The sequence below is a fragment of the Salminus brasiliensis genome, chromosome 2 (assembly GCF_030463535.1).
Source record: "Salminus brasiliensis chromosome 2, fSalBra1.hap2, whole genome shotgun sequence".
Taxonomy (NCBI): Eukaryota; Metazoa; Chordata; class Actinopteri; order Characiformes; family Bryconidae; genus Salminus; species Salminus brasiliensis.
The window spans coordinates 49177746-49191991 of NC_132879.1; the positions used below are offsets into that span (position 1 = coordinate 49177746).

Sequence of the window (14246 nt, forward strand, 5' to 3'; positions counted from 1 at the left end):
AAATCAAGACTCGAAATTCTATAGAATAACTTCAGTCTGACAGACCCTACTGAAAATGTTCCTCATTTATCTTTACAGTAAAGTCAGACAATAGTCGTGTCTCTCTCTAGTACTTACTCATACCTCCCTATTAAATGTATATTACATCAACACTATACACACACACACAATCCTGCTAAAAGACATGAACTGAAAGACAGAGATTGTGTTAAAGTAAATGAAGCTCTGCTTAGTGTCGTAACTTTCCAGTGACCTAAAAAAGACAATAAGCTCAATACTACAATATTAAAATTAGTAACTAATGTGGGGAAAAAGATCTTCCAACTACTCACTGCTCTGATCTCTCCTGTCTGTCTGATCAGATACTAATACTGATACAATGTCTTGTTCTAAAAGTGGGAGAATATAATTGAACACAACCCACAACCCCCCACTTCATGTTTCTGCTGTGATGTCATCCAGTAAAGCATCCAGTGAAGACACACTGTCCAGTAATCTTCTCCTTTTCTAATCTATCGGCTGACCGAGGAACAGGTCATACAGTGAAATCTGACATTACTCTAATCTACTCCATCATTTTGGTGTCATTTGTGTCCAGTCTCCACACAATCCAGACAATCTCAGGACCCAGAATCACTCACTGGAGGTTTGGCTGTGTGTGACTGGTTGCTGTAACACTTGAGAGGATGAAAGTTGTTGGTGTTTTATCTGTTGATCAAATGCTGTTTCTACACTATACTGAATTTACTGCATCCTCACCTCTCTGTTGTTTAGGCAGTGTGAGGTTGGAGAATGGTGGCAGTCGCTGTGCTGGAAGAGTGTTCAGGTAAAGTGCACTCAGTCATCACATCCTGAATAACTGTTTACATTTTTCCAGGATCTTCACACCAGATTCATTTTAATTAATCGTTTGAGTGTAAATTAGTGCTGAATATGTTTCTACTTTGAGCCAATAATATATAAACACCACTAGTTTTCAATTAAGCAGCAGACTGACTAACACTCCTCACAACACAGTGCAGTTCCCTCACTGCTCAACACAGGATCCTCTGCTGAATCTGAGGATGAACATTAGTCAGAAAGAGTGAAAGAAGAGGTAGTTCAGTTACTTCCCCTGCATGTGTCCATGTTCCATATTTAAACACATAATTTATTGTAAAAATATTAATCCTCACAATACTTCCAACTTTTAACCAGTAAAAAGTTACACATGTATCCATAACACTGTTCAGAAAATAAATCAAATACAGTAGAAACAATAGATACTGTAAAAACAGTAAATCCAGCAATAAAACATTAATAATGATCTCGAACCAAAACAAACTTAAGTCTTAAAGTCTAATATTGATAAACCCTCCAACACATGCTTTAGCAGAGGAGTTCTATGTAGTATTGTCCTGCGGGTTAGGCCAGACACAGAGGGATGAACACGGGCAGAGATGGGTCCAATGCAGGTCATTTATTAACACTCAAACACACAAAGAGCCAAAACAAAGCAAATGAAGCCGCAGCTACCGGCACAACCCTGAACACAACACAAACGAGACAAACCAAAGGGCGAAATCAAACAGACCTGAGACCGGGGGGTTACTTGGGGGACCAGCTACTTGGCAAGAGTCTAGAGGGGGTCTATCTTGGTAGAGAGCGCGAGCGCTCGGCCAGGTGGTCTGCTCGCGAACGTGGACGAAGAGCCGAAGCTGTCCTAAACGCACCGCGAGCCGAATCAGGAGCCGAATCAGGAGCCGAATCAGGAACCTCTCGCTACCTCAAGATCCCAAACTTGCAATTCTCGGCAAGGAGCTCAGCGTCGAAGCTCCTTAAGTACCCCAGCCTCAGGTGAACCGCATGAACACGAAACGAGTCACTGAAGCAATACAACGAACCAAACAGGAACCAAGCGAGGAGGAAGTCCTTATATGGGCCTGTGGGCGGTGGCTCGGAATCGCCCCGGGAGAGGGCGCTATACAGAGGAGCTGACAAGTATCTATGTAGAATTATACTTCTTTTTATATTATTATATACAATGTTATAGGATTATATAATTTTATATTATGAATATATTTTTGTTTGCTTTTTATATTGAATATTCTCCAATATATAAACCAAAAAGTTTGCAGATAGAAATGCCAAACTGCAAGGAACGTTCCTAATGAATTAATTACCCTTAATTATTTACCATATTAATATTTACAATATAGATCTTGCTATAATTATCAAACACGTTTAGACAAACATTCCTAAAAAGCTGCAAAACACATTAAGGAATGTATTGAAAGGATCTAGCAAGTCTTTAGTGGCATAACAGCTCAGAATTTCACCCTTTCTCATCCACTGTGGGCTAGACTGTGGGGCGTTGTTTAAACCTCATGGTATAAAATAAAAGTCTAAATTTGTCATTAAACCAAAGCTAATTCTAGTCTGTAAGAGTGAAAGCACTGGCATCTGAGTTTCACTGCAAAGCAAATCACTTCAGTCATAGAGGTGTGGTCACTGTAAGGTCGAGTCGTTAACATTCTGCTGCTGTTCAGGTCACTTCAGTCACTTCAGGAGTAGATCAGCTGCTTATCTCGATCAGTTTTCTCCATGCCTGACTGTCATACATACACAGGGTTCAGCTCTGTGATCAGTTCAACAGCTCAGGACTGCTTTCTGAATAAAAACAACTGGGGCTTTTTGTGACCCTTTTCTAACGGTGCACCCCAACTGCTTCCTAATCACTGATACTAAATAGTTTTTAAGAGTAAAGTATGTTTTATTAAATTGTCAATAATATCAAGTATACTAAAAATCCAAGATATATACTCGGTTGGGTGTGTGGTTACAATGGACACTATTATGCTACAGTAAATAGAGGAGCTACTCACGTCTGGACCAATTATTAAAAAAAACAGCGGAAAACGACGTAAGCATCACTTCATTAGGAAATGTGTTAGTATGGTAATTAAAAAAAAAAAGTGTATCAACTTGTCAAACCTGCTCTATTAGGGCTCATGTATATAGTGTATACCTTATAGTATGTGTGTGTAGTACACAATTGGGGCACAGCCTAATAGTTTATTATGGTCAGTGTTGGCGATAACGTGGTACAAAGTAATGCATTATAACGTTACAGTGAAATGATTACTTTTCTAAAAAGAAATAATATAATACATCACAGTTAAATAGTTTGTAATCACAATACAGTTACCAGCTTAATGTTACATGTGTTATTACGTTTTTTAAAATAATAAAAATTGCATAAAATATTTCCTCATTTGTTTTCTGCCTAATTTCTGCACACACTAACACCTTGCCTCCCTTCAACTGCTACACACTTAACAAGCAGTTTGTCCAAGCTCCTAATCAGGGTGCCTGCTAAAATAAAACACTCCTGTTCTAAATGACATGTTCTCACCTACTGCCCTCATTCTGTGGCAGAACTAAAATTAATGTTGCATGTTCATCACCACAGCCTTCCACTCTGTCAAAGAACAGGTAAATGTTCTGAAACATGGCACCTGAGGAGCGTGCTGGAGTAATTCACTGAGTAGCAAACGATGTGGATGAGAATGGTGATGAACGACGGGGGTCAAGCTAACCGCGCTCTGCGCTTCAAGTCAGAGACTCTGAGATAAAGAGGGAGTGTGTTAATAAAGCACCACTCTGGTGTCTGTGTGCTTAAAAAACGATATAAAAACGATATAAAAATCATGTGGACTAGACAGCGCGGATTGATACAGTACAGAGATTATAGAACTGAGGCACATATTTCAGATGAAACAGCTTTGTACTGGAAACCAGTGGAATACAAGGTAAAACCCCTGGACTTGAGGTTGAACCGAGATGTGTGCATTTTCGTGTGTGTGTGTGTGTGTGTTACACGCTTTTTTTTAAAAACTGGGTTTAATAATGTAATAAAAGAGAATAAATTTAATAATAAAAAAAGAAATTATGAGCGCAGTTTTGGGATGCTGTCATTAGTTTCACAAAAGTTTATGGTCTATCGTGTGCATTTCCCTCCCACTTAAAATTAGCTTTGTTTTTTAATCAGATACTCCTCAAATAATTTTTCACGCAGGTTTCACAAAGGATTTTAATTAGCTCAGTTAAAAAATTAAATAAAATAACAGAAATAATAATAATGGATAACAGAATATTACTTCTCTATTTATTTCTATTTCTCTAATTATAAAAAACATAGCGATGACCCAAAAACAAGTGAATAATACATTTAAAAAAAACTAATACCTCATTTAATTGACAAAAAAATCGTCAATTCACGTGTTTCTGTAAAGCTACTATGTATTCTATGCTGTGCAAAGTGTAAATGTCATTCAAATACACACAGGTCGCCTGTCCAGACTTACTGATGGTCCTCATCTGTGCTCTGGGAGAGTGGAGGTGCTTCATGGAGAGACCTGGGTCACAGTGTGTGATGCTGGCTTTGACCAGCAGGATGCAGAGGTTGTGTGTCGAGAGCTGGGCTGTGGGCTTCCTGTGGAGGTGCTGGGAGCAGCTGCTTTTGGCAGAGGGGCGGGTCAGGTGTGGTCAGAGGAGCTTCAGTGTAGAGGCAACGAATCTGAGATTTACTTCTGCCCAAAACACCCAACCTCACTCACACACAAGTGCTCTCATGACAATGATGTGGGACTGGTGTGTGCTGGTACAGTATGAATATTTAAACTCTCCTTTAAAAGTGATTTCAAACTTTGGCAAACTGAAAATGTTCTCTCAATCCGTGTTAAATTCTGTAATATGATGTTCATTCAGGTCACACTCAGGCTCGGTTGATGAACGGCTTAGACTCCTGTTCTGGTCGAGTGGAGCTCCAGTACCTCAGTGAGTGGGGCACAGTGTGTGATGTAAGCTGGGATATGAGAGCTGCCAGTGTCCTCTGTGGTCAGCTGAAGTGTGGGAGTGCTGTGGCAGTGTTGGGGTCAGACTGGTTTGGGAATGGGAGTGACCGGATCTGGGCTGATGTGTTTGATTGTCAGGGGAACGAAACACACATGTCAAAATGTCCCATTTCATCTTGGAGTCTGAAAACTGCATGCTCTCATAAACAGGATGTTGGAGTCATCTGCAATGGTGCGTCATCATGTTAGTAAATGACTGTGTACACACATGGACAAAATTGTTGGTACCCCTTGGTTAATGAAAGAAAAACCTGCAATGGTCACAGAAATAACTTGAATATGACAAAAGTAATAATAAATACAAATGTTATGAAAATGAACAAATGAAAATCCGACATTGATTTTCAACCATGCTTCAACAGAATTATTAAAAAAAAGAAACTTATGAAACAGGCCTGGACAGAAATTATGGTACCTTTAACTTAATATTTTGTTGCACAACCTTTCGAGGCAATCACTGCAATCAAATGAGTCCTGTAACTATCAATGAGATTTCTGCACCTCTCAGCAAGTATTTTGGCCCACTTTTCATGAGCAAACTGCTCCAGTTGTTTCAGGGTTGATGGGTGTCTTTTCCAGACGGCATGTTTCAGCTCCTTCAAAAGATGCTCAATAAGATTTAGGTCAGGGCTCATAGAAGGCCACTTCAGAATACTCTATCCTACTTTATCCTCTTAGCCATTCTTGGGTATTTTTAGCTGTGTGTTATGGGTCATTATCCTGTTGCAAGACCCATGACCTGCGACTGAGACCAAGCTTTCTGACACTGGGCAGCACATTTCTCTCTAGAATTCCTTGATAGTCTTGATATTTTGTTGTACCCTGCACAGATTCAAGACACCCTGTTTCAGATGCAGCAAAGCAGCCCCAGAACATAACAGAGCCTCCTCCATGTTTCACAGTAGGGACATTGTGCTTTTCTTGATATGCTTCATTTTTCCCTCTGTGAACATAGAGCTCATATACCTTGGCAAAAAGTTATATTTGGCTCATCTGTCCATAGGACATTCTCCCAGAAGCTTTGGGGCTTGTCAACATGTAGTTTGGCAAATTTCAGTCTGGCTTTTTTATGATTTGTTTTCAACAATGGTGTCCTCCTTGGTCATCCCCCATGAAGTCCACTTTGGACTGAGATGGTCTTATAACCTTTACATTTAACATGCTTGTCTATAATTTTCTTTCTAATCTCCTGAGACAACTCTTTCCTTCGCTTCCTCTGGTCCATGTTGAGTGTGGTACACACCATGTCACCAAACAGCACAGTTACTACCTGTAGCCCTATATATAGGCCCACTCACTGATTACAAGATTGTAGACACCTGTGATGCTAATTAGTAGACTCACCTTGATTTAACATGTCCCTTTGGTCACATTATTTTCAGGGATTGTTGTTAATTTTCATAGAATTTTTTATTTATTAATACTTTTGTCAGATTCAAGTTATTTCTGTGACCATTGTGGGTTTTCCTTTCATTAACCAAGGGGTACCAACAATTTTGTCCACATGTGTTGTTCTGTGCCACAACAAAACAAAAAATTGTTAGGTTATTTTCCATTTTAGGTTCCTCTCTAGAGTTTTATGATGGGCAAGTGCGGTTCTCTGGAGGGATGGAGTGTGAGGGGGAGGTGGAGGTGTACTTCAGGCAGGACTGGAGGAGAGTTCTGCTGGACTCCTGGAGTGAGTCTGTGGCCTCTGTGGTCTGCAGACAGCTGAGCTGTGGCACTGTACTCAACATCTCCAGCTCCTCTCCATCCAGTTCTAAAAACAGCTACATGTGTGTGACGGGTTTTAACTGCTCTGGGAGTGAAGCTCATCTGGGGAACTGCAGCAGTGCACAAGAAGTCAACTGCAGCTCCAAAGAACAGCTGTACATCTCCTGCTTGGGTAAGATTTACATATTCAAGTATTAAAAGTATTATTCTGAATTAAAACATACTGGTACTGTTATTGTCAATCTCTCAGTCAGAGGATTAAAGATATTTGGACAATTCTTTGCTGTGTAAAGAATTTAGGGTGTCTGAACTAATTTATGTGTGTAGGTAAGTTTAACCGAGTGCACAGCTCCATCAGGCTGGTTGGCTCTGGAGGAGACTGTGCAGGAAGGCTGGAGGTTTTCCACAGCGGCTCATGGGGGACCGTAAGTGATGACTTGTGGGATATTGAGGATGCAAAGGTGGTCTGCAGACAGCTACAGTGTGGAGTGGCCCTCAGTGCTCCAGTACCAGCCCGGTTTAGAACTGGAACTGGATCCATATGGTTGAATGAGGTGGAGTGTGAGGGGAACGAGACGTCTCTGTGGAACTGTAGATATCAGCTGTGTGGAGAAAATGAATGTGAACACAAGGATGATGTAGGAGTCGTGTGCTCAGGTGAAACATGCGGACTGCTGTTATTCTTTAAATATTGCGTTACAGTTTATGCTGATGATTGAGAATTAAGTGTTTTAAAATTAAAAACACAATATTTTTAACTTGTTTACCATGAGTGTTTATTCTGTGGTCATTCTGAGCTTTTACAGTAACATATTTTAACAATATACTAAAAAAATCCTATGTAGCACTTTATTAATTCAATAAAATGTAATCTTTCTCCCATCAGAGTTTAAAGAGATCAGACTCACTGAGGGCTGTGAGGGGAATCTGGAGGTGTTCTACAATGGAACCTGGGGGAATGTGTGCAACAATGGGATGACTGAAGAAACAGTAAGTTTAATTTGTCGAGAGCTGAACTGTGGAAGAACTGGCAGTGAGTCCTGGGCCAAAGCAAGAATGGAATCAGCTCCTAACTGGCTGGATGGTGTGAAATGTAGGAAACATGACTCCACTCTGTGGAACTGTCCTTCTTCTCTCTGGGGACAGAACATATGTGACAAAAACAGTGAAGTGGCAAAGATTACCTGCTCAGGTAGGCAGAAACTCTCTATAGATTATAGACAGTGGTTTACTGCATGAGTGAATCATTTTTCCAAATAGTCAGCCTGCCTTTAGAAGGAGGGATTAAAGAGTTTATACATTTTTATGGTCACAGCAACCCAAAGCCAGTCACAGACCAAAAGGATATGCTCCTCATCTCGCTACCAGAAGTGGTGCTCAAGTAAGACTCCTCATTTCATTCATCTACTAAAGAGAAAATTTCTGAAATGCTTGTAGTTGAATCAGTATTAATATAAAATGAGGGGTATAATTAATTATCATATCTAAAGAAATGTCATGGTTTGAACCATGAATCAAATTTGTAAAAAAAAAAAAAAAAAAAAAAACCCAGCCAACCCAGTCCACAACATTCATGGGATGATGTCCCACTCCTCCGTCCTTACAGATTTAGCCTCTTCATGAAACTTGAAGAGTCAACACTAAATGAGTTACTTAGTCATTTATTTCCATTTCAATTGTATTCAAAATATTGAGAGTGTATTGATCAGTGCACCCAGTATCATGAATCAAACTGAATCAGGGGCAGCTGGTCTGGCTCTATTATCACAAGATAACTGATTTGATCTCTGATAATGTGTCATTGTAACTTGACGGAAGCACATGTTGGCCTTCATCCTCCCAGCAGCATGGTGTTATCCTAGCAACAGGGTGGAAACTAGAAATGTGGGGGAAAATCCAAAGAAGAAATGAATCTGTTGTAACATTCCTCTTTAACACTGTCACACTGTTCAGTATTTGAAAGCAGGCAGCGTGTACCATCAGCCACCAGCAGTTGGTTTGGCCAGTAGGAAAAGTAGTTCGAGCCCCACCACGGCCAGAGTCTCTCACCAAGCAGCAATCTTGTCTTGACTTAAAATAGTCACCCTCTGTTATGCTCATATAATATAATACCCCCAAAAAGTAATTTCATTATATAAACTAATTTATGAATAAATGAACTGCACTTGAGTCCAAACCCAACACCACACTGTAACAGTAACAGTATTAGTATTAGTTATGTTACAAATATCAGTCTGACATCGTAAATTATGTATATTGCTTATATATGTTAAAGGTTATTAGAGTTATGACAGACTGTACTAGAAATATAATCTAATATGTTTCAGTTTAATGTGCAATTGCAATTGTTCATGTGTGATGTAGAGCACCTGCCTCTCAGGCTGAGAAGAGGAGAGGGAAGCTGCTCTGGGACACTAGAGGTGTTTCATAATGCTCAATGGGGGTCTGTCTGTGGTGATTGGTGGGACATGAAGGACGCTCGGGTGGTCTGCAGGCAGCTGGGCTGTGGGCTGGCACTGAGTGCTAATGGGAGTGTTGCCATTGGTGCTGATAAAGGGCCTATCTGGCTAAACAGAGTGAAGTGTAAAGGGAATGAGATTCACCTGTGGGACTGTCCTCATTCCCTGAAGACACAAACTGACTGCTCCTACAAGGCTGGAATCACCTGTGCAGGTCAGAGAAGCTGCCTGACTCCAGTATAAACTAAAAGTGTTCAGAATCTGCAAGAATTGAATAGTAAATAGATCATAATTATTCTGTATTTACAGACATATCCATGCCTATGACTACAACAACCATTGCAACAACCACCATCTCCACCACCACCGGTACTCTTTTCATCTCTTAGGTCATTTTTCTAAATGTTTGTGAATTGATTGTTCAGATCTACACAGTTTCAGTTCTGTGTTTTTATTTCCAATTTGCCTGACAGTAAGAAGAGCAAACTCTTCTCCGTCAACTGTTCCGTACATCTATCCAGTGTTTCTCCTGGTGCTGGGAACGATGCTCTTCCTGGCCTTAGTGTTTCTGGTTGTTCTGTTTAACCAGAACAGAGTGTTCAGGAGAGGTAGGGAGATTCAGAGATCATCTACAATCCACTTTCTGTACTTTCTTTAAACATCATCAGTCCTTCAGTCTGTCATCAGTCTTCTCTTCTACTGAACTGACTCCATGTTTCTCTCTGTCTCTCTCACAGTGCTCTCTAAGAGGAGGCAGAAGACTCTGCCTGAGGACATCTATGAGGAGATCGACCCCAGATACATCACCAAAAGAAATTACTCAACTCAGCGGAGTGAGTGATCTATGTGCAGTGTTTTACATGAGGCTCATTGTGGTAAATTAGGATATTCTTATTTATAATTTAATTTGCCTAGCATTTAAGCAATTTGTTCTCAGTTAATACTAAATTAGGAATACTATTTAATTTCTTCATTGTATTACTCAGTGCATTTTCTCATTATTGTAAATAATAAGAGGGAATCAGTTAAATGAGTGGTTAATGTGTATTAGATAAGTGTGCAGTTAGAGGAGCTCTACTTGTACTATAGTTAATGAGCATTTATTAGCAGCTGCAGCGAAACTGTATTGTTACTATACAACCTCCGGTTTTGGACACAATGAGAAAACCACATACCTGTAGGTGTATGGGTGTTAGTGTGTGTGTGTTCATGCTTGCTTGTAAGAGTGAGAAAGTGCAGCAAATGGAACATTGAAAGAGCAAGGGGGGTTGGATGTGTACAAGTATATGAATGTGACAGTTAGGTGGAGGAAAAAGAGAGAGAGAGAGAGAGAGAGAGAGAGAGAGAGAGAGTGTGTGTGTGTGTGTGTGTGTGTGTGTGTGTGTGTGTGTATGTGTGCGTGCTTATGTGCCTGTATGTGTGTGCAGATGTGTGGGCGTGTGTGTGTGTGTGACATTGAAGGAGTCATTAAGTGAGTGCACCCCGAGTGAGTGACTGAGTCACAGTGTAAGTGAATTAGTGAGTAAATGAATGAGTGAATGGGAAGTGACCAGGTTATCAAGTGAGTTTCTGAGTGAGTGAGTAAATAAGTGGATTGTTTAGTGTAGTGATTAACAAAAACCAAAGCGAGTCAGAGGAAAATTAAGTCACATGGCGGCTCTGGAAAAAAACAAAAAAAAAAAACCTTTTCATCAATAGACAGCTTACATGCTTATTCTTCCGACAGGCAGTTCTAAACCAGTATGTCTCATATTTTCCATGGCGATTATTAAAACCAGTAAAAAAGTTTTTTTCTAAAAAAACAATTTTATTTTTAAAGAACATTTATTTAGATTATTTATCATTTAAAATCAACAAAAAAATACCGAATGAATTGTCATTGTACTTGAGTTGTAAGCTGTTTTGACATATGATGCACCGGACCTTGGCTTGCGAAATGTTTCTCTAACTGGACCTTACTGAACTTTGCTGTAAAACCCCTGCTGCTGTGTGTGAAGCAGCCCTACATATTAAATTCACCACCTCCACCCTCATAGATATTTACTAGGGGTGTAATTGATGGTACACAAAAGTTACGATTAGGTTCACACTGCCGCTTGGACCTCTCGGTTCGGTACGGGTTCAGTACAACCCCACACAATCATAAGACCACTGTCACTTCTTCTGACAGCAAGAGGGAGCCACTGACAGAGACTGTGTGTAAGCAGCACAGATAGAAGTTATAAGATAGACTGAGTGAGAGAGTGATTGAGTGAGTGGACTACTGTCTGAATCAGTGAGTGCTGAGGGTTGTTTGAGTGGCTGAACTGATATTATTTCCTGTAATCAGTTCAGTTCACACTGAATCTCTGATCTCTGAACAGGTTTCATGACTGCTCTGATCTCTTCCAACAGGAAGTATCTTCTCTGAAGAACAACAATCAGGATATGAGGATGTGGATGATGGGCTTTTCTCAGGTAAGAGAATCACAGTGTGTGTGAGCACTGACAAAATCTATTCAACTCAGAAATAAAATAATACAAAACAATGATCAGACATTATTAATCATAATTCATTTATAATAAAAAATAAGTTTTTTTATCTATTATATTATCATCAGTTAACATGATTTTTTTTTACAATATTTATTGATATTATGCATTTATTTACTTTTACAACACAGTAAACCCATACATTGTATATATCATTGAGGTGCGTCTTCTGCATAACATTAAAGAACTCAGTCTGCAGAGTGTCAGCAGATGTATCCTATTATTTTTTTGATGGAAATTCACACATAATTTCCTTTATTAATGTTTTATCAGCTCTCAGGTCATGTCTGAGGTTGTTTATTTCAGGACCTTAGCATTAAGAGATGCTGAATATGTCATGTGCTTTTTCCAGTCTGCTTCTGTTTTGGTTAATTTTTTTTTTGTTCTAAACATAAACCAGTTCTTGACTTGGCTTATGCACAGCCCCATACTGCACTAAACACACATATGTTCTCTATGGAGACACTGTATGGAGATCTGTGCACACATTCACATTTCTCACTTGCATGGTATGTCTTGCAGGGACTGAAAAAATAATACACAGTTTATAAACCAGCTCAGAGATTTCTTTATTTCAGATCAGAAACATTTTCAAATGAAAGTGGTGTGGTGACTTCTGGCACACTGTCAGGCCTCATCTGAGCCTGTGTTTCAGTGTTGTGTTTAAGGATTGTGTTTGAGGGCCATTTAGTGGCTGAACTGAGATTATTTCCTGTAATCAGTCCAGTTTACACTGATCTCAACAGCAAGAGGCTTGAGGGAGGTTTTTTATTCTGAACAGATTTCATGACTGTTCTGATCTCCTCTAACAGGAAGTCTCCTCTCTGAGGAACAGCATTCAGGGTATGATGATGTGGATGAGGAGCTTCTCTCAGGTAAGACGATCCGAGTGTGTGTGTGTCAAACTTATTCCACTGAGAAATATCACAATTTTACAATTATTTACCATTCTTTGTTCCCATACCTTAATAATAACACAACCAGTTTTCATCGTTTATTAATGTTATTTACTGAATTGATGAATTTCTGATGATCCTACAGAAGGTTTAAGAGGGAAAATGAGTTGCACACTGCAACTTCCAAAGATTTATGACTCTGACATTACTACATTTAAAGCCTCTCTAAGTTTCTATATTCAAATGTAATTAAAGTAATAAAATGTGTTCTTTATTTCCAGAAAAGTCTCAGGCTGGAGTAAAGACTGAGTATTATGATGATGTCATCACCAATGGTCTGATAAGTGAGTTCCTTTATTAATGAATCTCCTGATTTGATTTTACATTAAACTACAGTGTAAATATCTGATGCCCTGGTTATAAAGACAGTCTGCTTTTCTTTGATTTAGGTGATGCAGAAAAAGAGGACCTAGGAGAGAACTATGATGATGTCATCACTGCTGGACAGATTCCTGAAGCTGGTGTGAATCTGCAAATTCAGTAGAGATTAAAATGTCATAAAATGATAAGAAAATATATTTGATTGTAAAGGAATAGATAAATAAATGTGACTCTCAGATCAAGACTATTAGAGGCGAGTAGGAGTCAATAATGAGTCCTGGAGTGGATAAGACATTTTTTAAGCTTAGAGAGGCAGGATTAAACTTTACACTTCACTGATCTTGAGTAAATGTGTAACTGATCCTTTCCTCAAGAGAGTTAAAATAATGCCAAGACTATTCTGAAGAACAAGAGCAGATTTGAGCAGTGTGTGAAATACCAAACAGCAATGGAAATTCACTTGTTCCAGTGTTGACTGGCTGCCAACTCACTTCTGAGTAATTTTGGAGAAGAAAATAGATAAAAGGTTTTCTAGTGAGCATTTGAAGTCTAAATAGCAATAATATGATAAAGGTATTGTATTTTCAGGGACCCCCAGAATGTAGATTTTGAGGCCTTCAGGGGTTCCTAAAGGTTAATTAGTGGGTTATAAATGTACATATTAAGTGGTTATGTCAAAACAGAATCAGAAATACAGTTTTCTACAATGTGATTTTAGATGGTTTAAATATCTCTGTTTTATTTTAGAGAACATTGATGAGAGTTATGATGATGTCATCAGTGGTGATCAGAGGTCAGCTGATGAAACAGGTATGACTGTAATGTAACAGTACTGTAATCTCCAGCATGAACACAGTCACTGATGATACTGATGCTGATTTAATGAGCTTTCTCTCTACATTCTGACAGAAGACGTGTCAGATAACTATGATGATGCTGTTCCCACTGAACCAAACTCCACCATTAAGACCAGTACGATTTTATTCATGTAGAGAAACCATTACAAACTTCTACAATCTGAATCTTTCTTATTCTTTTAACTGATCTTCTCATGTTGCTGCAGTGGACACACCAGAGGACACACCAGTGGACACCCCAGTGGACTATGATGATGTCATCATTGCTGAACAGGATGTAGGAGTGAAAGGTGAGAGACTGATCATGTGTTCGCTGCTACATTACAGATGTGTGGAGGGTGGATTAAGTGATAGGAATAAAAGGTGGATTAAGGGATTTAAATGAAGAGCAGCACAGTGTGGAGAAGAAGAGCAAAATGTTTGAACAATCAAACCTTGGGTTGAACTGGGTTTTCTAAATCCTCTCCCACATCATTCTATTCTAGTGATGTTTTGATGAACAGTGAGAAAAAC

General features: G+C 39.3%; 1 protein-coding gene across 1 annotated transcript; it reads left to right on the forward strand.

Annotated features, from left to right (window-relative positions):
• Window positions 1–3536: 3536 nt before the first annotated feature.
• Window positions 3537–13868, forward strand: LOC140549709 (antigen WC1.1-like). The gene is made up of 17 exons (XM_072673458.1): window positions 3537–3595; window positions 4302–4642; window positions 4750–5067; window positions 6457–6780; window positions 6936–7265; window positions 7495–7800; window positions 7924–7989; window positions 8973–9281; window positions 9377–9436; window positions 9541–9675; window positions 9805–9900; window positions 11462–11524; window positions 12412–12474; window positions 12777–12839; window positions 12945–13016; window positions 13624–13686; window positions 13786–13868. The coding sequence occupies exons 1-17, from the start codon at window positions 3537–3539 to the stop codon at window positions 13866–13868; spliced, it is 2751 nt and encodes a 916-aa protein (XP_072529559.1).
• Window positions 13869–14246: the final 378 nt, after the last annotated feature.

Excerpts from the sequence above, each read along its gene's own strand:
- LOC140549709 (XM_072673458.1), top strand. The coding sequence starts at position 3,537 with ATGTGGATGAGAATGGTGATGAACGACGGGGGTCAAGCTAACCGCGCT. Across the intron at positions 3,596-4,301 it reads AACCGCGCTCTGCGCTTCAA|TGTAAATGTCATTCAAATAC; the intron begins GTCAGAGACTCT and ends TGCTGTGCAAAG. Across the intron at positions 9,282-9,376 it reads GGCTGGAATCACCTGTGCAG|ACATATCCATGCCTATGACT; the intron begins GTCAGAGAAGCT and ends CTGTATTTACAG.